Below are 22,007 nucleotides of genomic sequence, written 5' to 3'. Positions count from 1 at the left end.
TTTCAAGCAAACACGTTGTGAGTTTCCGTGTTTGCTGCTGAAAATGTGCACCCCAGGTAAGTGGCACAGGCTGAGTTATTCCTACAATCTCACAGCTGGTAGTGAGAGATGTACTGATCACCGAAATCAGTAAACCTACCTCTCCCTCTGGGAGATGCAGATCTTTTTTTTATTACAACCAAAGTTAAATTGATTCAGTGCAGCCTGAAATAATTTTGTCAGATGTGTATAAAGGAAAAAAAAAAAAGTATTTCACTGAAAACAACTCATGCCATGAAGTAAAATATGCCCTTTTCTTATCTTATCTGTTGTGAGTAACTCAAGCTATTTGCACAACGCCTTGTGCTAGGAGGGAGTTGTTTGTACATGTTTCACTCCTTTTTTTTCCAAGTTTTGAATTTTGAATGAAATCTTTCTCTTCAAATTCCTTCTCCCCTAGAAAAAGCATGATTTCTGTTCCCTACGCTTCCCTGAAGTTTGGACACAGCTCTCCCTCCAAAAATCCCTTCATTGCAGATGATTTTCTATTAATCTTCAAACCGCTTTGGAGAGCTCTCCGCATCTGGCAGCGCTAACATCCCTTTTCCCTTCTGTCCCACCCACTTAGCCTCAGCTTAAGAGCCCTTAACAAATGACTCCCAAGGAATTTAAATGGCTAACGCTCGCTGGCCAATAAACAGATGCATAAACTGTATAACCAGGTTACACAGTTCTTGCCATTAGGAAGAAAGGTTGCTCGGGCAAAGGCGTGAGTCCTCTTAACCGGTCGCACTTCGATCACAGGACCGGAGAGGTAAGGGAAATCTTGTTTGCCTTGTAGGGCTTTTTATCTGGTTTTCACTTATCAGGGAGTTGAGACCAAAAGTATGTCATTGTCAAGGTATCAGGTTTGGGTTTTGCTTTCCTTTGGAGGGTCCTAAAGGGTTGGTTGAAAAGGAACTACTTCTAAGCTTGAACTATGAGCTCGACCTGTGAATATCTAGGAGGATTTGTGTAGCAAATAGAAAAGCGAATGTCAGAACAGTGAAAACTAAACCACTGATATTTTAGACAGAGGAAAGCAAACAAAATCATCTCAGAGGTATTTTTTCTGTCTTAAATTAATGAAGTGAAAGGTAGCCATTTACAACCACATGACATTGTGCTTTCAATTGGTCTGTCTGCCATTTTCTGCCTGTGCTGACTGGTGTTTTGTTCCACTTTTTCAAGACACTGACATAAAAATCACATTTTAAAAGTAGGTTATCACCTTTAGGTACAGAATTTGAGGCTTGTGGATTGAAGGTGACTAGGAAGGTTGAGCAAGCAGGGTGTATATACAAGTATTATTAATAAAAATCTATATAGCTCGTTCTACATACTGAAAATTTTATAGCATTTTAAGAAAATAACAGCAAAATGTTACTGCCACCCCTTGCAGTGCTCCATGGCCTGACAGGCTGGGTTGCAGGAAGGGCATAACTTTCAGTTGTATTATCGCAACTGATCTCTGAAGGCCTTTGCACCCAACACGGTCCGCGGTGGTGCATGTTGGTATTACCTGATGATGTTGCACCAAAGACCTTGCCAGTGTCTGAGAGAGTTGAGGGAAATTTTTTAGTTAAATTAAAAAAGTTAATCTAACAAAATTGCAAAACATGTCCTTTTTGCTCATCCAGACAAAGCCATGTGACTGTCTATCAAGAGCTTATTGTAATGTTGTTGGTTTGATTATTTTTCCATGGGTTTGTCATAGAGCTCTGCACTGTATAGCTGAGATTAGATAATGTACTGTCTAAAATTAAATAAAGTTAAACAAGAAGGAACCATTTTGTTACTCTTTTAAATAATTTCTATTCAATTCTGCATTCCAGCTCCATTCTTTGCTGAAGAAATTCTATTGAATCAAACATTGCTTGTCTTCTTTCCTCAGCTTTTAATTTAAAAAAAATAATCGCAATTGAGTTCAGCAAAAGGTGAATTTTGAATGACGTCTGTCTCAAATCGTTCTCGTTTTCTGAAGCGCACAGAAATTTTATTTCCAAACCGTAGATATTTCCAAATGAGCTGCAATTTCGGTTGTCTTAAATTGTCTTGAATTAATGCTGCCTCCTGAAAGAGTCCCTGCCTTGGTTAAACACTTTTTTTTTTATTTATAATATTAACCCTGGCCATAGGTACTGAGCGCTGGAAATCTCTTCCTTGTACTTGTAAACCTTGTTTCTCAATTTTAATTTGAGGTTCAAAGGTTTGTACAAACTTCTTAGATCAGAGGTCAGGTACAAATTGCTGCACTTTGCAGCTCCTTTCTGCCGATACGACAGAATTTTGAAGCAAAGATGACTGCCTTTCATCCCCCTCTCCTCTGTGCACAGGCAATGCCAGGCAGTTAAAAGCGTGATATGTACAAGTCAGCCATTGGTACCTCAGTTTAATAAATAACTAACTGGGTTTCAGTGGTACAAGGTGCATATTATAAAAGGGGTCAAATGTCAGTGCACAAAGGAAAAAAAAAACCCACCCAGCCACGGATTATGCCAAATGCTTTGAGTTTAATGTACTCTCAGCAGTGAACATTCACATCCCAACTGCAGTTTACTTTATACTGATTTTCATTTCTGTGACCTGAGGGGGAGGGAACACGTTGAGCCACTCTCAGTTTTCCCTGAAATCTCTGCCTCCTGCTGAAAGCAGGGTTGCAGGTTGGCCCCACCGTTGTTCATGTGGTGAACACAAAGCTGAGAACGTTGCAATAAAATAGTGCATAAGATTAGGGTGAACTTAGAAGTCTGAAGCTATTTTTATTGTTATAAAATTGACTAAGTGAGTAGACTTTGTATGGACAAGCAGGGTGTGTTACGTTTCACTCTGGAATCTCCTGAAGAGTTAATTGAAAAAGTTAGATCAGAAAGGCTGGAAAGGCAACTGTAGGTTATGAACTTTTTTAGATTCTCTTGGTCGCACTGTAGCATGGAGTATGTTACTGTAATGTTTACATAGACAGACAGTGTTCTGCATTATATTGACAAAGAAACATCACAAATGCATCCATGCATATCCCTACTCCAGAGTTCACCAAAGCCTTCCACAGACATTTTCTGTGATCAGGTTAAATCCCTGTGTTCATATATAAGATTTAACTTTGAAGAGGCCAGAAGTGAAACAGGTGAATATCTTATCTCTCCTGTGTAATAATTAACATGTGAGCCTAGTTGTGGTTTTGTTTTTCAGTTGCAGAAGATCAATTTTCCTGTTTTCTTATGGCAAAACTTATGAGCTCCTAGTCCACATTGAATGAAACGCTGCTTCCTTTCCTAGAAAGAATGCTTTTTAAAGCAGACAGTTAATGACAAGGACACACTTATCTGTACCAGCATCTCTGCAGAGAACACTATTTAATTGCATTTGTGGTAAACAAATGGTACAAAAAGTTTCCCATCAAGTACAGCTCTTCCAGAATAGGAAAGACTTTTACATACCGAGTGACTACATTGCATATGTCACACGTTTTTCTGTCTGACCATGGTAATAATAGACTTCATTGACTAGAATGGGACATGGGAATTTGGGGAGAAGGGAAAGCTGATAAGAATGATTACACAACCCATCTCTCATCTTCTCAGCTTTCCTCAACATGTGGCTCCAATATCTTGCAGGATAATAACTTAAGCCTCAGTCAGGAACCTGTCCTATCAAAATAGCTGAGAGTTATAGAATTATTTTAAGTTGGACTGGGTAAAAGATAGGGTTCAAGCAAACAGTGCAACACACATGTTACACAACTTGTTGGGACAAAGTTCTGAATAACTTGCAGCAAAGTGCATTATAAAATAAGGGAGGAGACTGGGCTTCCTTTAGCCAAACTTCCTTTACCCAAACTTCCTTTAGAAGTAGTTTAAGCCAAGATGGCCGGTTTGGCACTTCAGTAGGTAAAAAAAAACACTCAAGAAACACACATTGACAGAATTCACATTGTGGGAAAAATAATAACCATGTTGATAGGATGCTCTAGGTGTTGGTGGTATCTTGGCACATCAATTACCTTTTCATCAGCTTTGCTTCATTCTTAACAGGGGAAAACCATATATGCATGAACAGAATTTTCACTTGTGATCATCAAAAAGCAATAGCAAGAAGTAAACTGTCAGACTCAGAAAGTTTTCTCACTTTATAATTTGAGTTATCATTGTTTATATGTCATTGAATACTATTTTTGCAGTTTCTAGGCCAGGAGGTCAGGTCATTGATGGACCTCCATCCTGGGAATGTTCACTGCTGGGCACTGATAATGCCATGAATAACGTAAGTGGAACCTTTGACAGCCTTTGCAGGATCGCATTTTAAACTAAATATGCCTTACAAGGATGCAGAGAATGTGGATAACAGAACAGGCAGGAAGTTTGCAAAATACAAAGTGACTTTATTTTGTAGGGGAATTACAATTTCAGGTCCATTTTTTAAATTGTAAATTTGATTGCTCTGAGGTGAGATTAATACAGCCAAGGGAACTGGTATAATAAAGCTAAGAGTTAGATCTGCGGTTGTTATTATGTTTAATGATAGCGATGAAAATAAGTACAACCTTCAAATCCTTGTCTGAAGTTCTAGCCAATGGACTGTACAAATTCATTCTTCAATTATCTGATTAGCATTCAAGTTTTAACCTGGGAAATCCCAGGATGTTGATGAATGGATCAATTCCAGGTGTTTTCCTCCTAAAAAGGAGGAGAAGTAAAAGAACAGATTTACAGTAATTTTGTTACAGGTTTTATTGCTTTTGATTGGTGGCTGGAGGTTAACCAGTTTCTGCAAGACTTTTAAGGCAGGATTCTGAGCAGTGCTCATCACTGTCTTAAACACATCCCTATAGAATCCATCAGAGTGTTAAAACTGATGTCAAGGATGTAGTGGGAGATGCTGAGTACTGTTGGAAATAGCACGCTTACTTTTCGTTTTCTTTATGTTCCGTCTTTGAAGAGAACATAGTCAAAAGATGCAGCCAACAGGTTTTGGCATGTTTTAGATGGAACCAAAGATTTTTATTGTGCTTAGGCCACTTAGGATGTATTTAAGAAACTGAGAATTGTGCACAGGCCTCCACTGCAGTACCTCCACCCTGAAAACTACTTTTCAGGCCCGAAAGATTAACTTGCCCCATACAAGTGGAACATGACTAACTGACCAGAATAAAATAAAAGTTTAAGCTCAGGCTTCAAATATGAATTCTTCCACTCAAATCAGTGGCCAGACCCCAGATGCCAGGCCCTAGGTTAGCACGCTGAGTGTCGCTGTTAGTAGAAGTGGGATTTTTAGCAGCTAGCCTGGAGATACTTTACGCTGTTTCTTTCTGCGTTTAAATATAGTACTTCTAGTGGGCAAAGAATCACTGCTGTACATGCTCATGCCTGAACATACATTGGAAATTACATGGTCCAGCAAGTGCTGCTGCATATGCATCTCTTTGCATCTCATACATCACCTGAGCCAAAAGGTTTCTCCCTAGTGACCCTAGCTGGAGGTGGGCAAGTCTGATTATCTTAATTTAGGTACGCACATGATGTTGAGAATATGTAGTGATTTAGTTGTGCTGGCTCCAGGATAACTTGCACAGCAGACAGACATGTCATTGTCAGTAACTAGTGCAGATCGGATCCATGAAATTACTCTTCTAAGCTGCTCACCACAAGCTACCCATCAAGAGTCTTGTCAGCCAGTGTTCAGGCCTGCTGACACAGTTCTCCACAGTTTTGCCAAAATGGTCCAGATTAGAAATCCACCTTTTCAAAGAATTTAACCTAACTTGAGACAACTTCTTCACACAGTTCAGCTGCAGTTAACGCAATGATGTGTCTGACACACTGCAGACATTCTCACTTCCTGTTGGTCTTAAGCATGGCTTCTTTTGTTATAAGCCTGAAGACATCATCCAACCCTATATCCTGCCTTTCCTCTACAGAAGACTTTCAAAAAAAGGTCTCTAGCCAAAAAGCCGTGCTGAAATGCTGCACTCTCTCTTGCACTAACCCAGCATAAGATTCAACTTCAGACATTTGCATCAGTAGTTATAGCAGATATGGAACCAAGATGTGGTCCAGCTTCTGCTGAAAGCTGTAGCAAGGGCTAGCCTTTGACCCTTGAAATTTAAATTAATATGGAGTCGGGCAAAGTCTTTGCACAGATTTTTCACCAAAGATCAAATCCTTTTTTCACCACACCCCCTGCCTGCCTGTCCTCTGCACTCTGCATGAAGAGGAGCCAAGGGCACTGCTTCCAGCAGGATGTCTCCTAAGCTGATTGCAAACACAGAGCGAAGCCTTCTGCCAGGAAGCACATGGAATGGTAGAGAGTGTTTGCAGAGCCAATGGCTACATTAGGCTCATACATAAAAGAAGTAGAACTTTCTGTTCTACCATTAGTTTGGAGAGGAGCACCTTGTGTGCAGCTCCCAGCCATAGTTGCGGCTGCAGGACTGCTAGGCTGGGCCCTGCAGCCGGGCACAGCTCAGCTTAAGTAAACAGCCCCAAAGACACTGGCTTTGGTCAGCTCATTTATGCAAATATATTGTAAGAAAGGAGTGACAGTCTTGCCAAGAAAAAGAAAACTGGTGTATAATGATACTGTAGTTATCTTTAAAGGGGGAGGTTACTTGAACATTACACCTCAAGCAATTCTCCAGCCACTACCTTATTTCAAGTTGACGGGGCCCCTGCATCTGTTCAGCTCATAAACCTGCAAACAGGCAAAGTGAGTTTTCAGCTAGATCCTTTCTGTGAATATCTGCTGTTCCTGATAAAGGCATACAGTTGTTATTGGTAAGCTGCTGCCATTGTTACATACATTTCATGTATCTAAGGTTGCCATGAGAAAAGAGTCGGCTTTTAAATATAAAGAGTTCTAATGGCAGCCATGCTTCAAGAGCTGCTGTTCAACATCACCAGCAGGATTACCATTGGCCCTTATTATTTCAACTATAAAACTAGGAAGGACACATTTAAACCAGTGGTTGCTATTTTCCTTTGTCAGCAGTGTGTATTTAGCTAAAATTTCAGTGACTAACCCTCCCTATGCAGCATCTGTGGCTCAAAATGCAAAACTGTGGCAATTTCTTGAAGCAAGCAGGAAGCCATGTGGTGTCCATGAGGGTGCACCATGTAAGCTCAGCAGGAGTTTTTACGGTCCAGGCTTTGCAGCTGGGGCGTGGGTGTCCTAATCCCCTCCTCCCTCGGATTATCACTGAGCCAATGGGTCTCCCTGGCCTCTCCTTCTGCCTGCCATGGTGCCAGCACCTACCTCTATCCTATGTGACTGCTGTGTCCCCTGCAGAGGGACACATGATGCCACTAAGTCTATGTAACACAAAACTGGAGGGATGAATAGAACACAAATATAAACAAACCCATTTTATAGGAGCATGTGAGTGGAGTGGACATGCGGCTGCTGCCACAAGGACACTGGCTATGACCCTATGTCTGTAAATGCCTGTTTTACCACAGCAGGATCAACAGAGAAGCAGGTGGCTGCATGACTTTATAGGACACTGCCCAGTGCTGGGCAGACTCAGAGATAACATGCTATAATGGACTGCAGGCATCTCTCTCTTACCAGGGCCCCGAGCTGCCTTTGCCCTGGCAACAAGGGACATCGGTGTTTGGCCCCACATTGCTGTTAATCAAGGTGTGGTACTTCTATTTAATAAAAGGTCTGCCTCAGTTAATCAACCTGCTTACAGTATGCTTTAGATCAGTCACTGCCAACACTGTACATTTCCTATTTAATATTCTGAGCTGCGATACAAAAAATGATAGTTTAAAAAGGTGATTCATGTATAGGGAAAGAACTATTTACAACTGCCCAGATGGCAGCAGGGAAGGGGTTTATGAAGGAGTTTCATAAGCAAGGGGAAGTGAAATTTTAATAGATTCAGCAAAACGTGTACATCTGAGAGTTCACTTGCACGATGGAGTGTCCTTAAAGCAAAGACACTGCTGCCCAGGGAGGTGGTTGAGTCACCTTCCCTGGAGGTGTTTAAGGGACAGGTGGATGAGGTGCTGAGGGGTATGGTTTAGGGAGTGTTAGGAATGGTTGGACTCGATGACCCAGTGGGTCCCTTCCAACCTAGTGATTCTATGATTCTATGAAGGGCTAGCAAGCCTGGCTTCTAGTGGGCTGGCAGCTATTAGCATCCATCTAACACGGCACTGAAAAATCAAGCAGGCTTTACCTTTTTCTGAAAAGAAAAGAATACAGTCTTGTTTCAGTGCTGGTAATTAGTCATTCAAAACTTAGTTGTCTCCAAAGCACAACCTTTCTCCATTTCTCTTTTATGAATCTGTGTCATCAAGATCAGGTGAATGTACTGAAATTGTCTTGCTTTTTTAAGGCCACTAAACCCACAGTATTTGCTCACACCCTACAATGCATGGCAGCAATTTTTCACAACCAGTTTACTGTGGGCTAAAAAATAACGCACCAACAGGATTAAACATTTTGGAAACAGGTAATTTTGAAAACAATTTTCTTGATAGGGTTGATTTTTGACATTAATAGATTAGGTTGTGCTGGCATCCCATTTTGTAATGCAGTAACAACAGGAGAAGAGAGCTCTTAAACCAGTCACAAATATGGGGGTTTTTTTAATCAAGGTAGATGATATCTGAACTTGGTGAAGGCGTTGATAGTATTATGTGGCAATGAATGTTGTTAACTGTGTATTTAGCTGCATCAAGTATAGTTTCTATAATTTTCTTAAGTAGCATGTACTTACGAAACCCACATCAATGAGGCTGCACAGAAAAAAATAAATACATTTGATCATTGATCTTGATTCCTAGTAAATCACATAGGGATAAAATACATCTTAGGTTCACAAAGAATTTCTATTGGTCACCATGTATGGCAGTGTTTGCAGCAAAAATGGCCATCAGCACTTAGCAGCAGCTTCAAGTACAACTTCCGATACTAGAAATCATCCTGCTGGTGCAATGCAAAGTGCTGGAGAACATGATAATTCCTGGACAGCTACTGAATTACCAGCTGGTTTCTGGTAGGCAGGGGAGGCTTTGTTCCATCTCTCCTCTCTCCATAGTCCTGGTTCCCATCTGTAGCTTTCTAGACTATAGCCTCAGCAACTGAGCTTTGCAGATAACAGAATACAGAGACCTTTATTTTGTAAGTAAGTTGACCTAAAACTGATGGTGATGACTCATTTCTAAGCTTATCCAAACCTGAGACGATAAGCAATTCATTTGCCAACAGGTGGCCCATGTAAAGGTAGTGATTATTCCCCAGTAAAGTTTAATGAGTTTGCTTTCATTCAAGGAAAGGTGAAGTCACATTTCTAAGCAAAGTGAAAGATAAAAATGTTTTCCTCTGCCTTATTTTTTTTAATTATGTCAAATAATTCCAAGCAGTAAAATGAAAATGTCTGACTGTGACACGTTAAAAAGAGGGAACACTGAAATCTGGGAGAAATGTGTTTCAACAACATTTTAAAGCAAGAAGCTATCAAAACTGATGCAGTTCCATGAAAGACCTGGCTTCAAAGAAATTATGGTTTTTAAAGTATTGCTTGGGCATCAGCGTCACTATTAATGCCCTCTCTACTCTCCATATTGTTAAATGAAAATGGCTCAGAAGCATTTGCATGTAACACCCATGGCCCAAACACATCTGCAGGATCAGGCTCTGTCACAGGCCAAGGATCAGAGGTCTGTTTTCCCAGTCCCAAATGCATTTAGGAGCTGAACCAGGTACAGTGTGTTTGCCCTGGGTGATGCAGAGGCACGTCTGGATACAGACCAGCACAATTCTGGAGCTGCAGAGCTCCACAGAAAGAAAATCTGAGGTGCTAAGTCTACTAGGATTTAAACGGATTTTGTGGACCATACAAATCAGACTTTGATGGCTGAATTTTGCAGACATATTTCTGTGGACTTGGGCCTACTGTACTAGTGAAAGACCTGCCTGCATAGTAACCAATGCAGTGAAAAGGGCCAAATTGTTTTAATGAAGGATATGTATCAGAGTCATTGTGGGACAGAGAGGAACTTGTGTCCCACTGAATAATGCAGCTATGTAGAATAAATAAATATGGCTGAAGCTTTGTCCTTTTTTTTGCAAAATAATCCTGTCAAATCCAGGTTGAGAGTATTTCTTGCGGTGGTTGGAAGAGTTTCGTACAAGGGCTAGTGGTTTTTTTGACAATTCCATCCACAAACTGATCATGAATGTAAATCATGGCATGTAAATCAGTGGATGATACAAAGACTGATGGAGTTCTAAAAAACGAGGAGCAGTTAATGGCGTTACACTTAGTTGATGGGATCTTCTCAGAAGGCAGTTGGGATAGGGCTGAACACAAGGTTGTGACATTTAGGAGTAACAACCACAAGGCATGCCTGCCCCGTGGGACATAACCCCAGCAAGTGGTGCTTCTGGAAAGGGTTTGGGGTTAGAACTGACAAATAGATGTCCATGTGGTTTGCTAGTGAGAAGGTGTGGAGAAACAGGCTTTGGTGATATAAAGATGTGGGGATAAGAAAGTGGGATGATATTCGTTCCTGTATATAGCAAGCATGAAGAAAGGCTGGAACTCTAAAGAACTGTTGAAAGAGCAACAAAAACAATTTTAGGTGAAAAAAAGACTTCTTGTGAAGGAATTCAGGGGTTCACCCTGCAAGATTTCTTAAAAAGAATCAGTTGTGGCTTGATTACACAACTTAAGTACCATCATATGGCAAAGGCAGACATCTTGAAAGACTCTTTAATCTATCAGAGATAGATTATTTAATTAATAATTTATCTATTAAATTTTACTATTTAATCAATAATCCCACCTAGAAGCAAAAACCAAGCAAATTCTCATGAGAAATACAGCACACTTGCCTGTCTGAGGGAGTGATTAGCAACAAGACATAAAAGGAAGTGGTAGAGTCTACAGGTCTTTGATACCTTCAAATGAAGATCTTTCTGGAATATATGATTTACTCAGATAAATATTACGGGAGTCAGTGTACCAATAATGATAAAATGTAATGGTCCATGTCATATGCAATCACTCATATTAAATGGTCTGATGGGCCTTTCTAGTTTTAAAAGTGAATGAATTAACTACTCTTAGAGTTTCAGTGTTTTATTTAACTGTGTTCAGAGAGGAAGCCCACTCTTTTGCAGTTGTGGTTATTAGCATGGTCATACCCTCCCATACGTCTGCATTTCCCGCTCTCTGCCTATGGTCAAAGACAGAACAAGATTTCAGAGATTTACCTTCATCTTGTTGGCTTGCAGGATTGTGCTAGCCAATTGCTCTAAAGCAAGTTGCCTGTCATGAGGGAGTGATTCTCAAATTTTCTGAAGTCCTGTTGTAATAATGGAAGAAACAAACATGTCAGGCATTGTACCACAAGCAGCAGGCAACTCAGAAGCTTGTCAGATCACCCTTTGAATGGGAGAACAAGAACTGGTCTCCGAGTGCTGAAGTGGATTTGTTATTTCCTACTCAACTGCTCTTGTGAAGGCTTAGAGGAGGAAGGGGTTCTTATCAAATGGGAACTACGCCTGGAACTTTTCATGCATTAGCCATCTTCCACTGTGAAGTATGGCAACTGACACCTGGGTTGTTCAGAAGCAGATGGATTAATAAGCAGTGACTGAGACGGAGGAGAGGGCTCTGAAAGTGGGAACTACTGACTGCACAGCAGTATCTTCCCTTTCCCAATCCCATGCCAGCTCCTTCCTACACATTCAGAGAGGAGATAAACCTCCCTAGGGTCTCCTGGTTTTGAGGTGCAGGGTGGCATCCCTTTATGTGACTTCAGCCTCCTGTGGCAGCAGCTTTTGATGCTGGGATAGTATGGGCAGGTGACCCTCACACTCCTCTCAAAGGTGAGCTCTGCCTACATCCAGGATGCACTGCCCCTGCAATATAAACGCTTAGGCTGGTGTGGTTCCTTCATCTGCTTTTTATAGCCTTAGTCCCAGTTTGAAAAACAAACTTGCAGAACAACTGCAGGAAAATAAAAGAGGGGTGCAATTCTGGTGGTAGCTAAAAGCTTCTAATGAGTGTCCTTCTTCCTTTGCCCAGGATTTATCAAGCTGTGAATGAGTTTGTCACCATGACTGCTGAGGACTCCACTGCAAGGATGAACAACGATTCCTCCAATGTGACTACCACAAAAGTGCCTGAAGGCGTTGCCGGCGCACCCAATGAGGCAGCACTGCTGGCCCTCATGGAGCGCACTGGATATAACATGATCCAAGAGAATGGGCAACGCAAGTATGGTGGCCCTCCACCTGGCTGGGAGGGCCTGCACCCTCCTCGTGGCTGTGAAGTCTTTGTAGGCAAAATCCCTCGCGATGTCTATGAAGATGAGCTCGTCCCTGTGTTTGAGTCCGTTGGCCGCATCTATGAAATGCGTCTGATGATGGACTTCGATGGGAAAAACCGTGGCTACGCCTTTGTGATGTACACACAGAAGCATGAGGCAAAGCGTGCTGTAAGGGAGCTGAACAACTATGAAATTCGACCTGGCAGGCTGCTAGGTGTATGCTGCAGCGTGGATAACTGCCGACTCTTCATTGGAGGCATTCCCAAGATGAAGAAGAGAGAGGAGATCCTGGAAGAGATCGCCAAGGTGACAGAAGGCGTGCTTGATGTCATTGTGTATGCCAGTGCCGCAGACAAGATGAAGAACAGAGGCTTTGCCTTTGTTGAGTATGAGAGTCATCGAGCAGCAGCAATGGCCAGGAGGAAACTCATGCCGGGAAGGATCCAGCTGTGGGGACACCAAATTGCTGTTGATTGGGCAGAACCAGAGATAGATGTGGATGAAGATGTCATGGAGACTGTTAAAATCCTCTATGTGAGGAATTTAATGATTGAGACCACAGAGGACACAATTAAAAAGGTCTTTGGGCAGTTTAACCCTGGCTGTGTAGAGCGGGTGAAAAAAATACGTGATTATGCTTTTGTGCACTTTACAAACAGGGAAGATGCCATTCACGCCATGAACAACCTTAATGGTGTTGAACTGGAAGGCTCGTGCCTGGAGGTTACTTTGGCCAAGCCAGTAGACAAGGAGCAATACACTCGCTACCAGAAAGCAGCAAAAGGAGGGGCTGCAGCAACGCCTGAAATAACTCAGCAACCTAATTATGTTTACTCTTGTGATCCATACACACTAGCATATTATGGATATCCATACAATGCCTTGATTGGGCCCAACAGAGATTACTTTGTGAAAGGTTAGTAAGCACAATTAGGGAATGTGATGGGCAGGTTTGGTTTCAGGCAGGTGCAATCCAAGGTGGGCCTGGGCTAAAGGACAGCTGATACTTTACACTTTTTTCTTAGATGCTATTTTATAGGTTTTTTTCCATATTTCTGGTCAGCCTTATTTAAATTTATGACTATGCAGAGTGTATTTATCTATAAAAAACTGCTAACGTACAGGCTTGTATGAGGGAGGCATCAAAACTATCGTTAAGAATAAGCTAATGGACCAAACATGAGATGGGAAAGAGGAGGATCTGTTTTTTCCGAGTGCTGTACTGAGAAAGTCCAACTACTCCAGCTTCTGTTGCCTCTTTCCAAAGAGCTGGATGCTAAGTATTAGAGATTGTGACAGAGTGCTCCCTTTGCCTTCTCCTGGAGGTGTGGGTATGGTGACCTTGTCATCCGAAGGAATGTGCAGGCTTACATTCAGTAAAGGAAGTGTTACGGAAAGCCTCAGCTCTACCGGTATCATTTGCCCTCTGCATTAAAGTGACGGTAGTGCTGTGTCCTTTATAAAGTCATTTAAGAACTATGAGCAGAAGCAGTCACATGCGTGCAAAATAGTTCTTTTATTATGTATACTTCAATTTGTTATCAGTTACAATCATTAAAAATTAACCAAAAATCAGTTATTCATAAAAAACCTGGCAGCTATAACTAGTGTTATAATTACAACTATCATGTAGTTATAGATATTATAGTTTCCTGAAATTTAATGTGTATTTCAATATAACAGGAAGTTTAGCATGAATATATTCTTAAAGCGCCTGTGTAAGTCAAGAAATACTTTTAACTCTAGCCAATCAAGAATTTCCTCTTCTTCTCAATTTCCAGGTTTGTATTTGCAATGAACTACAAAGGAGACAACTGACAGACTAAATATTCAATCAGGCCATCACAGAGGGCATTAATAACACAGTATCTGAAGTACTGTCATAATGTGCATGTAGTTACTAAGAAAAACAAAGGCAATATTTTGGAATTGAAGTAATACTGACATTACTAATAAAATATCAGAGAAAATGAAAGACACTAGTAAAAATATAAGCAATGGTGGGACAAAGTCGGTTAAAGGCTAGATACTACTTAAGGCTGTCTCTTCAGGTTCCCATTGTGGCAGCTGAGAGGCTGGGTCTCCTCTGGAGGAGAGCTGAGAGCAGAAGCTGGGTTTTTTCTGTATAGAAATCACCCTGGAGGAGCCCTTCTCTCTCTGCTGAGTGCATTATACCAATAACACTGGCCACAGGAGTTGCATCAGTATGAATAAGCAGTCAATGTATGGTCAGAAATATCAAGCCTACATCGTGTAGTCTTACTGGGTGCTTCTGAGGCCAAACTCTCCTGTTTTCCTAAGCAAGGTCACTAAGACTTAGATCAAGCTAACTTCAGCAGCCTCATTTCTAAGCCCATACCTCCTCATCTCAGCATGGGGTCACTTGTGCTCCACAAAGGGCAATCACTCTCCGTTATTCACCATGATCTTCTATGTTGTTATCATAAGCAGGCAGCATACGAGGCAGAGGGCGAGGTGCAGCTGGCAACAGAGCTCCGGGCCCCAGGGGCTCCTACCTGGGGGGATACTCCGCTGGCCGTGGCATCTACAGCAGGTACCATGAAGGCAAAGGAAAACAGCAGGAGAAAGGCTACGAGCTGGTACCCAACTTGGAGTTACCTACGGTCAATCCGGTGGCCATTAAGCCTGGTGCAGGTTAGTATGTGCAATGAAGGGAGGAAAGCAGAGGTCATGGGCAAGCCCCTACTCTGAGCCCCATGTCAGGTGCACAGGCACCTCTCCATCCCACAGCTGTGGCAGTGGAGAGAGCCCCAGGGCTGGGGCTCAGCGCTCCCCCATGCCAGATGCCTACTGGCCCTGGCCAGGCTTTCTGCAAACAACAGCAATGCAGCAGAGCAGGGGACATTAATGTCTGGGAGCTCTTCAGACCAAAAGAAAAAGGGCTGAAGCTGTGCCCAACCCTCCTGTCCCCTTTTGCATCTCCCTGGGAAGACACAGGCTTCCCTCTCCATCTAGTCATGTACGCTAGAGCATGGTCATTAAGAGCAATTTAATTAATTCATTTAATTTCTTCACTGCTAATTTCACCCTGGGTGATTCCCATCCCAACTTTCCATCTGGGTCAGAGGTCTCCCCTTCTCAGTTCATGTGTCTCCTGTGCTATAAGGCTGGGAAAGGATCTGGGGATTTTGCATTACTGGGAAGTCCCTGTCTGAGGCAGGCTCCTCTGTCACCATCAGCAGCATGGAGAAGGAATGATGCAGGGACATACGGCTCATGGGCACACAGCAGTGCGCAGGAGAGCTCTCATCAGTGCTAGGTTGCAGGGAGCCAGCCCAAGGGCTGAGGCAGAGATCACCTCTTTCTGCCACACCCTCAGCTGAGTATCCAGCCTTTGCCCCTTCCAGGTGAACGGAATGAAGGCTGAAGCCCTGCACTTCCTCTAAATCTTTTTTCGAGAGACCTTTATTTGGAAAAGCAGACTGAAGAAGAAAGTCCTTGCAGATGATGGGGCCAGACCCTCTTGCAGAAACCCTCAGGTTTTCTCCACATTTCTCTCTCCAAGTAAATTTTTACTGCAGATCCTAAGTGGTGTTTAATAATAGAGCTGCAATGGTTTCCCAAAACATGCTCCATACTATCCGTGGAAACTACAGCTTGCATCTAATGAAGGCTGGAAAGAGTTCTTCAAAACAGCTGGATGAGACAATGTGATTCAAAGCCTAGAGACAAAGGAAGGCTGTTAAGATTAGAGCTCTTTCTAAAGGAAGATCAGGAGGAAACTACCCACTCATAATCAAAAAATATTACTGTTATGCATGTTTGTAAAGATACTTCAGGAATGCTTGGTATTACTAAAGGATGTTTGAAAAGTGGGCTTTGAAATGCATGCCTATTAATGGTATCTAATTCATTTGACTGCCAAACAAAAGCCTGAAGTCTGTTTCTATGCTTGAAGCATGCTGAGATTCAAATTTCTGTATCAGGTCTTCCCATCTTGTATGGTTCCAGCACAGCCTCTGAGCACGGAAACACCTGGTCTATTTTCCCCAGCCAGATCAGATGATGTAGTAAGACACACCACATGAAAGATTTAACTCTCTTGGTAAAAAAGTATGACTCTGCCAAGTTTCCTACCATTAAGGACAACCTTAAAGCTCATTTCTTTGCAAATGCTTAGAAAGCTCCTGAGAGGTGCCTGTTACTGCTTTTCTGCTGGAGGTTACTGCAGAATGGAGCATGTGAGCTCTCTGCCTTTGCTTCAGTGAGAAATTATCCAGGTTATTTAAACCAATGATAAAACTGATCCGAGTTGGCTAGGTCGACTTGGTTTAGAACTGGAAAAGCTCATGGGTGGAGGTCTGTGAGGAAACTGTGGTAGTCCACTGGCAGTGGAAACATCTCTGCCTGAAAGGTATCTGATCAAATCCCTTATTGCAGTCTCCAGGATCAAAATAAGAACACTGCTTGCTGGCACCTGTCCTTCCCACAGGCAGAATTGCACACCTCCATATTGCAAGGTTTCATCCCAGTGAAAGAAACCTGTGTGCACATTTGGATTCATTTCTGACTTACTAGCTGCACCTCCCATAGATGCAAACATCACCTCAGTTCATCGTTTATTAATTACTGTTTTCCTTGTGAATAATGTGCTCACAAGCTGAATGCTGAAGTGCGCACTATGAGGCAGTGATGGAAATCATAGCATCGTAGAATTGTTTAGGTTGAAAGGGACCTTTGAAAATCATCTAGTCCAAGCACCCTGTCATGGGCAGGGACATCTTTCACTAGGTCAGGGTGCTTAAAGTCCCATCCAGCCTGATAGTGAACACGTCCAATGACAGGACATCCACAACTTGTCTGGGCAACCTGTTTCACTGACTCATCACCCTCATCATGTGGTCTGCCTTCTTTCAGTCCAGTCTAAATCTACCCTCTTTCAGTTTAAAAATGCTACTCCTTGTCCTGTTGCTACAGGTCCTGCTAAAAAATCTGCCCCCATCTTTCTTATAAGCCCTCTTTAAGTACTTGAAAATGTGCAATGTCACTCCAGAGCCTTATCTTCTCCAGGCTGAACAACCCCAACTCCTTCAGCCTTTCTTCATAGAGAAAGTGTTCCATCCCTCTGATCCTTTTTGTGGCTCTCCTCTGGACCCACATCAGCAGATCTGTGCCTTTCCTGTGCTGAATACTCCAGATGGGGCCTCACCAGAGTGGAGTAGAGGAGCAGAATCACTTTCCTCAGCCTGCTGCCCATGCTTCTTTTAATGGAGCTTAGGATGGCTTTCTGGGCTGCGAGTGTACATTGACAGCTCATGGCCAATTATCATGCTTATTGGGAATGTTCAGCAAAGCACATTTCTTCCATAGGCAGTGTCACAAAGCTTCATTTTGGAACTTGTACAAAATCATTGTATATGAATGTCATTCTGACCACAGCATTCTCCCTTTGTCTGAAAGACTATAGTTCTAATTATTTTGTGTTGTTCAATTTTGGCATGAGGGGGAATTGTCTAAAGAGCAGTTTCTTTTTTTTGGTGTCATTAAATCCATTGATCCTGTAGCAGAGATAGGATTAAACATATTTAGCCAAATTAGTCCTGGGAAATGCATAATAGTACATGAGCTGATAGTTCACAGCGCTGGCCAAAGGACAGCATATGGACCGGGCCAGTTGCTGTCTGCAGCTTCTGCAGTACAGAAAACACTTTTCTTTCCTGGAGCAGTTCTGCCTGTGGCAGCTACATGTCCCGTGGTCTCAATAACTGGAGCAAGGACCCCACTGGGGCAGCTTGTGCTCTCATCCGTCCTTATGCTCAGGCCACACTCTTGGCCAGGAGGAGGACAGTGGTGGTCATAAAGTGCTTTGGAAATCCGGGTCACAGCTCCCAGTCCCCAGCAGAGCTCTTCCACTGGGACAATGGTGCCAGGAACATGAGGAGAAATGCAGTGTAGAGCCAGTAGTACCAAACCCATCACTGTGCAGCAGCCACAGTGCACCTACCTGTGGGGAGGGTAGAGGTGTCTCAGGTAACCCACCAGCACATGAGACTACCTGCCCTGGTGAGACAAGTGCAGGACTGCTGTGGGAGAGCTGGCACATCCAGGAGGGACAGCTCTTTGAGATGAGGTCCTGAAAACCCACTCCCAACATACCTGATGTGTCTGGTCTCTCCTAGTGGCCATCCCTGCCATTGGTGCCCAGTACTCCATGTTTCAAGCTGCACCACCAGCCAAGATGATGGAAGATGGCAAAATACACACTGTCGAGCACATCATCAACCCTATAGCCGTCCAGCAGGACCCAGCTAGTGCAGCAGCTGCTGCAGCAGCTGCAGCTGCAGCTGTAATACCAGCCGTCTCAACACCTCCCCCTTTCCAGGTGAGTTCAATATGTAAGTCCTTCTACCTATACATCCTGCTCCCCATATGTCCTGCTCTGCATACCCAGAGTGGGGGGAAAGCCTGACCTCTTGCCCTGCCACCGTTCAGGAGATGCTGTTGAGGTTGTTACAGTGCCCAACAGCCCTGCAGTTTATCTGACAGGTCTTAAACATCGGCACTTTGGCAAGCTTCTCTCCCACTGTGGGGGACCCAAATCTGGGAAGGAGGGAACAGACTCCCATAGTGACATAACTCTCATTCAACAGAGCACAGGCTGCCTACCCTCCCATTATTGCCTCCCCTTTTTCAAGTCAGGAGATGGAAACAAGATATTACAGCATTTTAAGCACTTTTGTTGATTTTTTAATCTGATATTTTCCTTTCAGGGCCGCCCCATCACACCAGTATACACCATGGCTCCCAATGTGCAGCGGATCCCTGCTGCTGGGATTTATGGGACAAGTTATGTGCCATTTGCGGCACCCGCTGCAGCGACAGCAACGATAGCCACACTACAGAAGAACGCTGCAGCTGCTGCTGCCGCCGCTGCCGCTGCCTACGGAGGATACACTGGCTATATTCCCCCAGCATTCCCAGCTGCAACCATCCAGGTCCCCATCCACGACGTCTACCAGACGTATTGAGACTATAGGCAGAGGAGGAAAGTGGAGAAATACATACTGAAGGAACACTTTACTATTTATGAAGAAAGAATCAGCTGCGAAAAAGTAAACGGTTGGGCTCAGTAAACTGATGCAGAAAGTGAAGCATGTCAGAGAAAAACGTGTTTGAAATATTTTCTACGCTTGAAGTTTTCACTAACTTTTTTTAGGCTATTTTTAAAATTTAACACGTCTGTATTCATACATTTCTAAAGGACCTCGTTGCATCCAGCCCACTGCTGACATGCATTTATACGCATCCTAGTGGGGTTGCATAGGGTCTTTATTTTTTTTTTTAGCAGTTATATTTTCAATATATTTGTGGTATGAAGGTTATTTTTTAGTAACTTCTGCACTCCAGAGATGTCTATTTTGTAGTGCCTTTAATAATGTATCAACTATATATTAAAAAGCACACCTGAGCAGCTAGGGAAAGTTTTAGCAATATATTTTGAAGAATATATTCAATATTTAAAGAGTACATACCATAGATTTTTTTTTTTTAAGAAAAAGAAAACAACATGTATCTTATTTAAAAAAATTATACTGGAAAGTGCAATTTGAAAAACGTGCAAGACCTCTGCATTTTTTTGTGCTGGCATTAATACAATCTGCTCGTTCTTATTTGAAATCAGAAGTAACTAATATTGCCTGCTTGGGAGAAAAAGAAAATAAAGAAAGACTCCTCACACAAACCTCTTCACAGTGTGATGTGCAGGCTTACATTCAGTAAAGGAAAAGCTCTGAGTTTTCCTTAACAACTGGATTTGCTATTTATTGAAGCTACTCATAGTCAGAGCACGTGCAGAAAGGAGTAGCAAATATTTTGCACGAGGTGTCTTGACTTAGATCTTCATCCAGTATAAGGCCTAAGCTCTTTTTCAATGACTTTTATTTTATTCTTTGAAGTATATGTTGTAGTGACTGAGAATGTATGCTGTTGTCGGTGAGAGCAGGTGCGCTCTTGCCGAGAGGATGAGCAGCGTTACTTACCGATTGCTCCATCATGTTCCACGAGAAATTTCCGAGTCACTAGGGGTGGTAGTGGTACTGGAATTAGTGAAACAGAGCTAGCCTCCCTCCCAGCCTCCCTTCCACGCTTATTTCCCCTTTTCCACAACTGGAGTTTTACATGCACATCAAGGGGTGGGAGCAATTAGACCTGGTGATTTTAAGACATAGAGCTTGTAAATATCTTTTAATATACATTTTTAAAGTCATTTTATGTTTCAAATTTACATGGTATGTGGTTTGCCACAAAACAAAAACCTTTTATTGCGATGTTATAAAAAAGTTTGTTTTATTAAGAAGTAAATATATTATTGCAGTGTTTTGTGGCCTGTTTAAAGGCTTTTGTTTAGTAGTGCAGTGAATGTAAAATATAGTAAAATGGTAAAGAAATATCTTGCCCATAGTATGAATTGCATCAGCCCTGCAAACATGCAAACACAGCTTTGGTGAAATGAGGTGCAAAGCAGGGAGTGAATAAACAATGTTCTTTTTGTGGTACAAATACAATTAAAAGGGTTGCATACAGAGCATACTTTGGTAACTGAACTACTTCCAGACCACATCCAGCTCAGTAAAGTGACCTTTAAATACGCTTTTTCTCTTGCATCAAATTGAGCGGTTGTTTTTTAGGTGCTCTTGCTCAGCCAACCTGACCTCTCCTTAACTTTGTCAACCTATTAGCGAAAGCACTGCAAAGAGGTTAACCATTAGATTGGACTCTGACCCTCTGTGCCTCTTCCTGGGAGACTTTTATGGTCTGTCCCTGCACCTCTGACAATGCACCCAGACCTTAGCACTGAGGCCCTCCTGTGAGGAAGTGATTTGGGCAAAGAAGACCCCAACAGGGAGGCCAGCGCTGCCTCTTCCAGACAAGGATTTGCACGGCTCAACACTAAATGCTGATGTGGGTCCGTAGGCTCTGCTCAACACCCCCAGAGTTGAGAAAAGGCAGTCTAGTGCTTTGGGACTCTGCTTGCCCCTTTTCAGCCCCTGCCAAGGCAAATCCACAGAGGAGGGATCGAAAGGTGGTGGCTCCTTACGCACCCATCCTCCCCTCACCAGCAGGATGAGGGTCCTACTGCTTGCAGAGGTAGCAGAGAGAGAAAGGAGCCAACAAAAGCAAAGCCGTAGGCTTTCCAGGCCACCAGAAGGTGCTGCCTGTGCCAGGGCAGGAGCAGGTAGAACCTGGGGATGCAGGAAGGATGCAGGGATGCAAGCAGCCAGGTCGTGCTGAGCCTCCCATCCATGCCTGTCTTTTTTGCTTTCTTCTAAGCCATTTCGTGTACACTACTACTGAGGTAAGCCTGATAACTTGAAATGTGAACATCTTTAGTTTAAGAACAAACTATTAAAAAAGATATATATATGTTAAAAAAAAAAAACAAAAAACAAAAAACCAACAAACTAGTGTGCCTTATTCTCAAAAGAGCTGATGTTTTAGGTGCTTTATTGTATCTCTGTTCTCTGTACTGTCGGAAGCCTCTGAGTTTATTTAGTTCTTGTTCCATTTGCGGTACACTTCTAGAATGTAGTGAATAAAGCATTCTTTAAAAATGGAGACTGTTATTTCATTGCAACATCCCACCATCACTCCACTGAGTGGGTGTGTTTAGCCACTCTACCGAGGCTGTGCTCTTCTGTGAGCTGGGGAGAGGGTGTTTGGGGCAGGAGGGGAGTGGGATGC

The 22,007-nt window shown here is 42.7% G+C and overlaps 1 protein-coding gene across 7 annotated transcripts in view; it reads left to right on the top strand.

Moving 5' to 3' along the window:
- RBM47 (RNA binding motif protein 47) overlaps nucleotides 1-20,805 on the top strand; it is a 75,990-nt gene extending 55,185 nt beyond the window's left edge. For 4 of the 7 annotated variants that reach the window (XM_054065973.1, XM_054065974.1, XM_054065976.1 and 1 more), the window contains 4 exons: nucleotides 12,062-13,221; nucleotides 14,754-14,960; nucleotides 18,446-18,648; nucleotides 19,037-20,805. In XM_054065973.1, coding sequence (XP_053921948.1) covers nucleotides 12,062-13,221; nucleotides 14,754-14,960; nucleotides 18,446-18,648; nucleotides 19,037-19,294 — 1,828 coding nt within the window. In that variant the 3' untranslated portion in view covers nucleotides 19,295-20,805. Of the gene's footprint in view, nucleotides 1-642; nucleotides 794-4,198; nucleotides 4,282-12,061; nucleotides 13,222-14,753; nucleotides 14,961-18,445; nucleotides 18,649-19,036 lie in introns of those variants that run through there. The other 3 variants (XM_009566561.2, XM_054065978.1, XM_054065975.1) reach the window with 3 other exon arrangements.
- The last annotated feature ends 1,202 nt before the right edge of the window (nucleotides 20,806-22,007 follow it).

The sequence above is a fragment of the Cuculus canorus genome, chromosome 4 (assembly GCF_017976375.1).
Source record: "Cuculus canorus isolate bCucCan1 chromosome 4, bCucCan1.pri, whole genome shotgun sequence".
In the NCBI taxonomy this organism is placed as follows: Eukaryota; Metazoa; Chordata; class Aves; order Cuculiformes; family Cuculidae; genus Cuculus; species Cuculus canorus.
Note: the sequence above shows the minus strand (reverse complement) of the source record. Positions and strands in the feature narration are given on the sequence as shown.